At 45.8% G+C, this 12258-nt stretch overlaps 1 protein-coding gene across 1 annotated transcript in view; it reads left to right on the top strand.

The window, feature by feature from the left end:
- QSOX1 (quiescin sulfhydryl oxidase 1) overlaps positions 1-12258 on the top strand; it is a 73502-nt gene that overhangs the window by 44153 nt on the left and 17091 nt on the right. Inside the window, exons 6-8 of the mRNA XM_081012139.1 lie at positions 670-815; positions 6880-7014; positions 8613-8742. Coding sequence (XP_080868265.1) covers positions 670-815; positions 6880-7014; positions 8613-8742 — 411 coding nt within the window. The remainder of the gene's footprint in view (positions 1-669; positions 816-6879; positions 7015-8612; positions 8743-12258) is intronic.

Here is a 12258-nt window from a genome sequence, read left to right as displayed (position 1 = left end):
GCATGGCGGCGGGAGTGGGCCTGAAGCACCTACTCGCCCCAACACTGGCAAGTCTGGCAGGGCATTTGCAAAACCGAGCCTTTGCCTATAGTCTCTCCACGCGATAGGGAGCCTTGTACGGTGAGGTTTCCCAAATGTTGAACGCGGACGTAGACTTCGCTTTACAGATATCCTGCCAAGTGCTCAAGATCTGGGCTGGTCCAGGTCACAAGCGCCTCCGTTTCCCATTCCACATCTTCTGTGTGTGGAACGCCCTCCAATCAGATGTCAAGGAAATAAACAACTATCTGACTTTTAGAAGACATCTGAAGGCAGCCCTGTTTAGGGAAGTTTTTTAATGTTTGATGTTTTATCGCTTTATTATTATTATTAATATTACGTTGGGTGCTGCCCAGAGTGGCTGGGGAAACCCAGCCAGATGGGCAGGGTATAAATAAATTATTATTATTAGTAGTAGTACTATTTGTATGGGTGGGGAGAGAGAGGGTGCCGTACAGCCAGGGCTTTGGTAAAATGTCAACAGCAGTGAAGAGTCCAGCAACACTTCTGGAAGAAACAGATTTTTGAGTTCGAGTGTTTAGAGGCAGAGGAGAAAAATAGATTGTTGCGTCCCTCTATTAAAGTCCAACTCTATTCACAACACTAACTAAATGTGGTATCTGGTTTTAGGTCACACTGGACTTGCTCCAGTTTGAGAACATTGCAGTGAGGCGAGTCGTAAAGAGCAACGAAGAGCTGGTGAGGAGCTTCAACATTACCACCTTCCCTTCTGGCGTCCTCCTTGTCAAGAACGGCTCGTGTAGCAGTATCCCTGTGTGAGTTGCCGCTCTTACCGTACCTCCTTATCTAGCAATATTTTTAGCATGCGTAAACTCTCTTACGATCCCTATTCATTTTCTTTAAGGCTCCAAATATGACAACAACCTAGTTCACCATACAGTCGCGGATCTTGGGGGGGGAGGAGCCAAAGAAATATGTACTTATTTGTACCAGTTGTACAACCTGGGAACGCTCTGCATTAATAGTTCTTAAAAGACCAGTGCAAAAGAGTCGGCTGCTCCACAAGCCCCATAGCCATGATTTTGGGTTCTGCTTTAGTAGATTGAAAGTTTTCTGTCGGAGGGACTCCGGATTTCTGAACACTTCTGAATTCAATCATCAGGGTAAGGCCCAGTTCTACCATTGCAATCAAGGATGCATGCGGGACAAATTTGCATAAATGTGACTAACATGTTGTGAGCTGCACTGTTTGTTTGTTGGTGTGTGTTTTGAGGGCATGCAGTGATTGTGGGGGGAGGGAGTGCAAGCACTGGAGATGATAGGAGATACAGTAGGGTTACTGGGCATGTTCTTGTGGTCCGGATGGTTGTGTGTTGCTTGTCCTGGCCTTAAAAAGGTAAAGGTAAAGGACCCCTGACAGTTAAGTCCAGTTGCAAATGACTCTGGTGTTGGAGCGCTCATCTCGCTTTACTGGCCGAGGAAGCCGACGTTTGTCCGCAGACAGTTTTTCCAAGTCATGTGGCCAACATGACTAAGCTGCTTCTGGCGAAACCAGAGCAGCGCACGGAAATGCTGCTTACCTTCCCGCTGGAGCGGTACCTATTTATCTACTTGCACTTTGAGGTGCTTTCAAACTGCTAGGTTGGCAGGAGCTGGGACTGAGCAACAGGAGCTCACCCCGTCAATGGGATTCGAACCACCGACCTTCTGATCGGCAAGCCCTAGGCTCAGTGATTTAGACCACAGCGCCACCCACATCCCCTGTCCTTGCCTTACCCTTCTGCAATCAATGAAAGTACCAGCTTCTTTGGTCGTGAACTTTAGCTCTGTCTTTTATGCTTGGGACTTCACGGTCTAGGACCCTGGTACCTACGGGACCACCTCTCCTGGTATGCCCCACGGAGACCCTCAAGGTCCATAAATAGCAACACCCTAGAGGTCCCGGGCCCAACGGAAGTTAGATTAGCCTCAAGCAGAGCCAGGGCCTTCTCAACACTGGCTCCGGCCTGGTGGAACGCTCTATGTTGGTGTGGGTGGCTGTCCAGGGAATGGATGACCCAGGCTTTCAAGGCATCCCAGTTAACCCCTCTGGGGAGTTTCCACTCAGTTGCTACCTAGTTTGAATTGCACTGGAGGAAAATTGTTCCCTGTCAGGGCCATAGCTGGGGGGGGGGGGGCACAAAATTGGCTAAAATATGTCCATAAATTAAAAAATTGAATATTGCCTCATAAGAAAATTTTAAATAGAGGGTGAATTGAATGGGTGTGGGGGGGTTGGGGTTGGAGGAGAGGCAGAAATAATTTGTCCATGACTAGGGGATGCAATCTGGACGGTTCTGCAAGGGGCGCAAGATTACCTAGCTACTCCTAGGTTTTGCTCTGTAACAACGATGGTTAGAATTTTGCCAGAGTTCCCCCCGCCACAGGATTCCCAGTTTTTATAACTTTCTTTGTGGGAGGTCACACTTGGCCAACCCGCAAAACAACGAAAGCTATCCAGATTCCTAGATATCCCCTCTTCCGGTCGATCTTTGTGGTAGGACATTGGTTCTGAAGCTCCTGTGCTGATGGGCAGGTCTCTGGCAACTGCATTGCTGAAGGCTGTTCTTAGCCAGACGCCTGGGCATGTGAGTGCTTGTTGGGAAAAACATGGGCCGTCCTGCGCTCAGCATGACAGACTCTCCACTGGAGGGAGGATCCTGTTGCATCTGAAGCCAGGAACGGGAATGTCTCTTTGGGTGTTTCTCAAGTGTGGATGTCTCCTAGCGATGAAACCAGTGAGCAAGGAGGCCTCTCGCTTTATGGAGGGTGTGGAATGTGTCTTGGAATGTTCCTATGGGAAGCACCAGTAAAACAGCCATTACGGATCGGCAGTTGGACCAGATAATTGCATGCCTGTCCTTCTCTTGCTGTTTTGTGCCACAACCTCCTACACTGAAAACCTACAGAGTCCTCTGAAGTATTTGTCTGCAAGCTTGAGACCTTAGAAAAGCGGGACTATTTGGGCAGAGGAAGCTGGCAGCGCCTCACAAGGTTTTTCCAGCCCTACGCTGAGATACCAGTGATGGAACCTAGGACCTTCTGCAACCAAAATACACGCTTTTGTCACTTAGCTATAGTCCCACCTGAACTGGAAGGCTCTGTGATAAGGCAGTATATTGTAATATGCTTGTTGTCCCAGTGGGCTTGGTAGCTGTTACCTGTAGCCAAGAAGCTCTCATTTTCTGCTGTGGATTTCTGTCTTTTTCTCCTTAATGAGTTGCAGATTATAAGACTCCACCTAGACTGTGAAGAGGAGTCTTTACTTGATTTATTTTTTGAAACGTTGAATATAATCAAGCACGGTGTTCCAAGCCTGGCAAGCGACCGGCTCTCGTTTCCTGACCCTCCTCTCACCCAGCTGCTCTGTTCCTCTGCCTGCTTCTCTTGTTGCGGAAAAGTTCATTAGGAGCCACACAATGGCTGGTTCGGAGATGCTGGCGGAGAACAATAGAACCTGGGCTTGGACCCTCTGGTGGATTCTTGCTGCTGAATAGGGCATGAAAATAACAAGCAGATGGTCTCTCCCTCCCTCCCTCCCAGCCCCCCAACCTCCGTGCAGTTTGATTGATGTCCACCTGGCAGCGAAGGCATGAGCGCGGCAGGCAAAGGGGCACATGGGCACTGTGTCTTCCTCAGGAATGGGGCGCGGAGAGGAGACGGTTCTGCTCGCCCCCTTGCCAAAGACAGGGGAGCCTCTCCCACGCTTGTTGTAGCTGGCTTCCTAGCTGGTGCACATGGGATTTGCAAGAACGAATCAGGGAGGCGGTGAGGCATGCCGCAGGAGGCTGCCTTTGTTCCTCCATGCCAGCTTCACCCAACAGGAGAGCCATTGTTTTCCTTGCTGGTAGAGGAGAAAATTGTTTGCCTGATGTTGACGTCTCCTGACCATCTGCTTGCAGGGAGGCACGCGGCTGAGAAAGCAGAGCGGCTGCTGTTGCCTTCTGGGCTTTGTTGCCACTGCCATCGCCTCCCCCCACACGGGTGGGCAGCTTTCCTTTTTTTTATAATAATATTTTTTATTAAATTTTCCGAATATTTTTTAAACATGACACCCATCTTATATATAATACATAAAAACCGATTGATCATCTCAGCCTGTGACTTCCCTCTTCCTCGGCTAATGGTTATACTCTAATATTGCATTTTGTTATTATTATTATTATTACCCTTATATCCTATTCTTAAATAAATATTCAATTAAAAATCATCCGTAATAATAAGTGATAAATTTAACCTTACAAAACTTATTGTAACCCTACTAACATTATAATAATAGTAATAATAGTAATAATAATTTATTTGTACCCTGCACATTTGGCTGGGTTTCCCCAGCCACGGCTTCCAACAAAGATTAAAAATACATTAAAATGTCACACATTCAAAACTTCCCTGAACAGGGCTGCCTTCAGATGTCTTCTAAATGTCAGGTAGTTGTTTATCTGTTTGACATCTGATGGGAGGGCGTTCCACAGGGCGGGTGCCACCACCGAGAAGGCCCTCTGCCTGGTTCCCTGTAGCTTTGCTTCTCGCAATGAGGGAACCGCCAGAAGGCCCTCGGCGCTGGACCTCAGTGTCCAGGCAGAACGATGGGGGTGGAGACGCTCCTTCAGGTATACTGGGCCGAGGCCATTTAGGTCTTTCAAGAGGATGTTAATTGTTTACAATTGTCTTTCAAACAGAACGGGTGGGCAGCTTTCCTGCTCATTTCGTTCCACTTTGGGTTGCGGGCAGAGTCAGGTTTTCTCCTGCTCTGTGCCACCTTGCCTGAAAATATGTGGCTGGCTGATGCGGAGCTTGTTCCCTCTTGGATTCTGTGGGGAGGGCCAGGGCTGATGGGAGCTAGAGTCAAACAATTCAGGGCCAATTCAGGACCAGGGTGTGTGCAGCTTTCAGCGCATAACAGCACATGGGAGGCAGCATGGGAGGTGAAAGTCAGGTTTGATGTTGCAGAACTATTAAGACTGGATCAGCCAGCACTATCACAACCACGGTTATTGTTCCAAGCTCATAGCAACAGCACCTTCTCCTTCTCTCTCTTTTTAAAATAATAATTGTTACTAGTTTTCAGTTACAATCCAGTAATAGCCTCATTATAACAATACCAATTTATAATACAATTATTAAGACCAAATTATATAATTTAGACAAAGTGTGGTTTGATTATTTTCTTTCCTTCTACATTCCAGAATCTTATTAATTTCAATTACTGTATTTTTTGTTCTATAAGACTCACTTTTTCCCCTCCTAAAAAGTAAGGGGAAATGTGTGTGCGTCTTATGGAGCGAATGCAGGCTGCGCAGCTATCCCAGAAGCCAGAACAGCAAGAGGGATTGCTGCTTTCACTGCGCAGCGATCCATCTTGCTGTTCTGGCTTCTGAGATTCAGAATATTCTTTTTCTTGTTTTCCTCCTCCAAAAACTAGGTGCGTCTTGTGGTCTGGTGCGTCTTATAGAGCGAAAAATACGGTATATTCCAGTCCTCATAGTAATCCCTTATACAACAACTGCAATATTAGTAACTTCTATTTGTGTTGACACATTAAATGATTTATAAAACTACATGTGAGGCACTCAGAACTATATCCTTGTTCTTCTTGTGTGTGGCAATTATTCTGTCCATGGTTTCTTCCTGTCCTTGTGAAATGTTATGTCTATCTTTCCCCCGGTTGTTGCTGTTACCCACCATGCCTTGGGCGGAGCTGATATCCCATTGTCGCTCCAGAAATTTCTCCCTCACTCTGTCCCTGATTCCTTGGCCCCAAATCTGAAATTTACTTCTGGTAGTGATGTGGAAGAGTTGCAGCTGTGCATGTGTATGGATTAATGATGGAAGGGGGAGCAGCTAGATTGGTTCGCCTTTGCGTGCAAGTTAAGCTGACTTTCTGAAACCCAAACGGCTGTGTGATGCCAGGTATAAGGGTGAAAGTAACCAGGATCTCAGTTGGTATCTCAAGGTCTGCTCTCCTTTCCACGCACGGCAATAAGTAACCAAAAAATTAAACCCCTGTGTTGCAAACAATTACCAGTAATATCCAAGGCAACATGATGACCAAGTACAACAATGCAAGATCAATATAAACTCTTTATATAACCTATACGGAACAGAAATCTTATAAATCTCTGAAAGTCACAAAATGTGCACTCTTGGTGGATTCTCTTGAAAACATAGAACCAAATAAGTAAAGGTAAAGGGACCCCTGACCATTAGGTCCAGTCGTGGCCAACTCTGGGGTTGCGGCGCTCATCTCGCTTTATTGGCCGAGGGAGCCGGTGTTCAGCTTCCGGGTCATGTGGCCAGCATGACTAAGCCGCTTCTGGCGAACCAGAGCAGCGCACGGAAACGCCGTTTACCTTCCCACCTATCTATCTACTTGCACTTGACGTGCTTTCGAACTGCTAGGTTGGCAGGAGCAGGGACCGAGCAACAGGAGCTCACCCCGTCGCGGGGATTTGAACCGCCGACCTTCTGATCAGCAAGTCCTAGGCTCTGTGGTTTAACCCACAGCGCCACCCGCGTCCCTTGTGAGAACCAAATAAACATAAGTCTTATAAGTCTCTGAAAGTCTTTGTAGCCTATGCAAGTCTCTGAAAGAAGCAATAGGTCAGATACTTATCCGGTGAAAACAAGCTGTAAAGCTTTGTTTTATGATGTCCAATGCTACCGAAGTGGTCCACAAACAGAGATAGTGAACAGTGATTCTGGATATACCCACTGTTTCGTGGAATTCTTCTTCAGCACAGCAGAAGGATACAGAAATGCTGTGTGACGCCAGGTAGAAGGGTGAAAGTTCCCATGATCTCAGTTGGTATCTCAAGCTCTGCTTTCCTTCCCATGCAGGCATGTTGACTCGAGACCACTTTACACAGACTTCCTGAAGAAACTGCCTGGGGTTGTTAGAGGAGACACCTTCACGCCCACTGTGCTGCCACCTGTACCACCTACTACACCTGCGCCCTGGAAGGTGATAGACAGGTGAGAACCACCTTTGATGCTTCCAGTTCTTCTGCTCTTTCTTCTCGCTTTGTTTTGCAGCACCTCCATCACTTGGTGGCTTATGAAGGCCCTGTCAGGGTTCGACATCACAAGCTCATTAGCCGAGGGCCCTTCCTTTACAACACTGTAGCTCTGCTGAATACTACAAAACAGATGAAGTAGCCTTGCGGTGCCCCTAATTTTTGAAAACTCCCTCCAGAAAATGCTTATTAAGTTGGGAAAGGATGATCAAATTCATTCCTTTAAAATGAAAAGAGAAAAACCAACCCTTCAGGCCAAGAGAAGAGAGCATTTTTCTTCACTCCGGACATGAGGGAATTCTCATGCACAGGCCCAAGTTTCTTGGTGGGATAATAATGATAATAATAATAATAATAATAATAATAATAATAATAATAATAATTTATTTCTACCCCGCCCATCTGGCTAAGTTTCCCCAGCCACTCTGGGCGGCTCCCAATCAAGTGTTAAAAACAATACAGAATTAAATATTTAAAACTTCCCTAAAGAGGGATGTCTTTTAAAGATAAGATAGCTGCTTATTTCCTTGACATCTGATGGGAGGGCATTCCACAGGGCGGGCGCCACTACTGAGAAGGCCCTCTGCCTGGTTCCCTGTAACCTCACTTCTCACAATGAGGGAACTGCCAGAAGGCCTTTGGAGCTGGACCTCAGTGTCCGGGCTGAACGATGAGGGTGGAGACGCTTCTTCAGGTATACTGGACCAAGGCCATTTAGGGCTTTAAAGGTCAGCACCAACACTTTGAATTGTGCTCAGAAACGTACTGGGAGCCAATGCAGATAAGCTGCACAGGCAACAAGCAAGTCTTGTGCCATTCTGAAAACCAAGAGATTCATGATGACTTCAGGTGTCTGTGTTCTAGGGTCAACTTTATTGGGACACAGGAGGCTTTTGACAAGCCCTGTCCCACAAAAATGCATGCCGCAACACAGCTCCTAGTTGTTCAGGTGCTTCCATCTTCGTTTTTGCTACAGCAAATGGATAGGGGCTGCCTCCTCTGCAGAGACTGTGGATGACTCTCTGGTGTCAGCCATCAGCTCTACTGAAGGCTCACTCCAAAGAGGTAATGGGAGATGTTGGGCAAAGGTCCCCGTTTCCCCTTCTCCAAAGTGGATTGTTGCAAATTCTGTGGCTACAGTCGGGCTGAAACAGCAGCTGGATTTAGCCTTAAGGTTGATGCTTCCTGTGTAAGTTATGTACCTTGGTTTTCAAACAGCTTAGTTCTCAAACGTTTTGGCTCCCGAACAATCGAAGCCCGGAAGTGACTGTTCCGGTTTTTGAATGATCTTTTGGAACACCCGACGGGGTTTCCGCAGCTTCTGATTGGCTGCAGGAACTTCCCGCAGCCAATCGGAAGCTGTGCCTTGGTTTTTGAATGGTTTGGAAGTCGAACGGACTTCCGGAACGGATTACGTTCAACTTCCAAGGTACGAATGTAGCTGCCATGTTGAGCTCTCACTTTCTTTCTTTCTTTCTTTCTTTCTTTCTTTCTTTCTTTCTTTCTTTCTTTCTCTCTTTCTCTCTCTCTCTCTCTCTCTCTCTCTCTCTGCCACAGGAGAAAATTGTACATGGCTGACGTGGAATCGGCAGTGCTTTACACGCTAAGGAGAGAGGCAACACGATACGATTTCCTTGAGAAAGAGCAACTCTCCGCAATGAAGCAGTATGTGACAGTATTGGTCAAGGTGAGCTCTGATGAATTCTTTTCCTGCCTCTCCTCCCCCTTCCTCATGAATCTTAGCTTCTGCATATATACAGACTTGCCTCCCTGTTATCTCGGTAGTGACTTTGTTTTTAAATGATATGTGAGAGCTACTAATCTTGTTCTGGGTTTCTTTCATTCTTAAAAGTCACATGTCAAATGTCCTCTTTTCTCATAAGGCAAAAACAATAACTTCTCAGTTATTATTATTTTGTAAAGTCTTTCTGAGGGGGCTGTGGCCTTTGACCTTTGAGTTTGCATAATATGTCGGTGGCGGTTGAACCTACAGAGGGGAAGCGAGGGAGAGGGGCGACAAAGGTCTTAAGCCAGATTAGGTGAGTCTTACCAATCAAGTCTGTGGTTGAGGGAAATCAGAGTCATGGGATGTGTATGTTCCTGTTGAAAACAAAACCACAACAGAAAAAGGAAAGTGGGGGTAAGATGAAGCGATTTCCTCATGCCTCTGAGAATTTGTAAGGAATATTTTGAGGGTGGGATTAAGGCAAGGGAACTTCCTTGCCTGTCCACAGAACTGCTTGCTATACAATATTTTTACAGCTATAACATCTTCAGATTTAGGGTTGGCAAACTTATAGCACATTACAGCACAGCAGGGGGAGCAACATATAGCTGTGAGTTCTTTAACCCGTCGCCTTTCCTGAAACTCCGCCTTCAGGAGGCCTGAACTGGGAACAAGATGCACTGCAACATTTTGATGCAGATCCCATTTGTTTGTTTGTAGTCATGATTGTTCCATCTCCGTGGTTCCAAACATGGAGAGAATCGTATCAGCTTTGTTTTATAGCACAGAATCTGGAGTTTTGAAAACTTTAGCTCCATTCCTTTTTAAAAAGAAAAAGGCTTCTAGACCTTGTATTCCGTGGGCTTCAACATTTAGAGAGTAGAGTTTCTGCTATACATTTTCTTCCCTGGCCTTCAGTCTTGTCACATTACCCAAACTCCTCTACAGTCTCTCAGTTACCCTCTTTGCCACCGAAGCCTCTTCCAATGAGATTATCACACAGGGGGTTGCTCTGGTTGTGACTGGGGTGTCATAATAACAAAGCCACAGAAGAGTTAACGTGGCTTCTGAAAGGCACTTTTTGGTTTTGTTTCTTTTGCTGCAATAAATCTTTTAAACCCTGGTATCGAAAGGCCATAAAGCGCAAGAGGGTACAGTCTGTGACATTTATTTTCAAAGCTCTGATACATATCGTTTCTGTTTGACCTTTGCATATGAATGTTGCAGACTGCATGCTCCTTTGCTCTGAGTGCTTTCTTGAGTTTGTCTCTCTCTTTCCCTCTCTCTCTTTGTGCCTGTGTTATATGAGTATTTTGACATTCTAGCCAGAGCCGGCCCACCAATGAGGCAGGGTGAAGCACCTGACTCAGGCAGGCGGCAGAAGCACAAAGTCAAATCATTTATTGATTGATTTAAATAAGGCAATAATAATCTTAAGACTTGAGACAGAGAATCTACCTGCAGATAAGGGGTCCAAACACCACAGGGGAGATAGTGAAAAAAAATGAGTTAAAGCCACACCTTTCGCAATGTTTGCGTCCCTGTTTTTTGCCAACCCGAAATGTGATCTCATTCTCTCCTTCCCTACGGAAGGGAAGGGAAATATCTTCTATCAGATATTTCTGGGATATTGCAGTGGTCTCCCTCTCTGCAATTTGGTGGCAATACATCGCCTGTGTCTGAAGTTGTGAGGTTTCAAAGCTGAAACCATAAATCACGCGAGGCCAAATAGTACACTGCATGCCTCTTTTCTGGTTACGAAGCAAAATGGGGAGAGGAGGGGAATTGCTGGCAAGGCTTTGGCTGGCTGGAGCCTTGTCCCAGAAGTTAAATGCCTGTCACCAGCCTAAGTAGTCTCTTACAGAAACTGTGGCGTATATGTTGAGAGAAGGAAGGATGCTGCCAAGGGAATGAAGATGGGAAAGGATGGGGCTGGGATGCCTTAAGAGACAGGTGGTGTTGGGAGGAAAAAATAGGTGCAGAAAAAGAATTTACATCCATCAAGTTATCTGTGTGTCTGTTCTTGCCCCGTGCACACCGTCGCTACAAATGACTGCCATTCTCTTTAACCCAAATAAAAGCAGGAATGGAAACAAAGGGCCTCTGTAGTGCCCTGAGCATCAGTGTGTCCCTCTCCTCCCACCATCTGCAGAGTAAGGGGACAGAGGCTGAAAGATGGAAGGGAGGGCATGGAAGCAAAGTTGCAGGTGTTCGCAATATGTGAGGCCGCAGCACAGTTTGCTGCTTATTGTTATTTACTGAAGTTCTCACCCTGGGCCAGCAGGGGGATACTGTAGATAGTTTTCACTCAGGTCCACATATGCAAATAAGGGATTGAAAGTGACGTTCAGTGAGTGGATAGTTACAGAAAGTTGTTACAGTTGCGTTGTACTGGAGCTCTATATAAGCAGGCTGGCTGAACCCTTCAGTTCAGTTCTGTTCTGGCCTGTGAATAAACAAGAGCTCTTTGAAGAATCGTTGTGTCGTCTGATATGTTCACCCACAACTTAACACTTATGTTGTGTGGAAGGTGCAAGCAGGTGCCTTAGTGTACGACTTCGGCACTTTTTAGTGGATGGGGGAAGTTGTAAGACTGTTAAGTCTTACCTGAAGCAAGGGATGGCGAACCTGTGGCCCTCTCTCGCGCTCTCCGCATATTGCTAGACTTCCTTCCCCATCACTCCCAACCATTGACTGTTCTGGCTGGTGTCTGAAATCCATCGACAATTGGAAGGTAACAGATTCTGCATTCCCTGTCTTAAATTAAGGGGTTTTTTGGCCCTAGAATGAAAATTCGCCTGTGCACGTGCCAGCTGTGGATTTATATCAACTTTGCTCTTCTGACAAGGAAAGCTGGAGTCCACCAAAGTTTATGCAGCAAACAGATCTTGTAGACAATAAAGTGCTACAAGATTATTGCATGGATTTACACACACACATGAACGCACACTACCTATAAAAGATCACGTACAGATTGTTACCATAAAAACATTATGGCACCAGCCCTTTCCTTAAAAGTAAGTGGTCCTAACAGAGAAGAAGGAAGTCCCAAAGGGCTGATTGCAGCCACGTGCCAATTCTGTAGATTCCCCCTCTCCATACTTGAAAACAGCCATAAATATAGGAAGAATAAAATTGCGAGAGAATAAAGTAGCAACCGTAATAATCTTAGGAAGCTTTAAAAAAAAAAAGAATGGCGTAAAAAAAATTCCATTGTGGAATACAAGGTTCATAACAAATAGTCACGCATGCCGCCAAGTAAACTCATATTTAGTGGGGACGTGCCAACCATGAAATTGTTGGGTCATATAAATCGCAAAATAAATAAATATTTATTTATTTAGTAACAGGCTCTTTAGCTACCCTTCCGGAAAAGCGCAACGGGGATAAAAGCAACAGTTTTGTGCCCGATGCAAGATTTGACCACAAGATGGAGCAGTCTTACTAGGATCCAACTATTAAACTAATTATTGCTCT

This window comes from Podarcis pityusensis (genome assembly GCF_964106645.2).
Source record: "Podarcis pityusensis genome assembly, chromosome: 6".
Classification (NCBI taxonomy): Eukaryota; Metazoa; Chordata; class Lepidosauria; order Squamata; family Lacertidae; genus Podarcis; species Podarcis pityusensis.
This window is presented reverse-complemented; position numbering and strand designations above follow the sequence as displayed.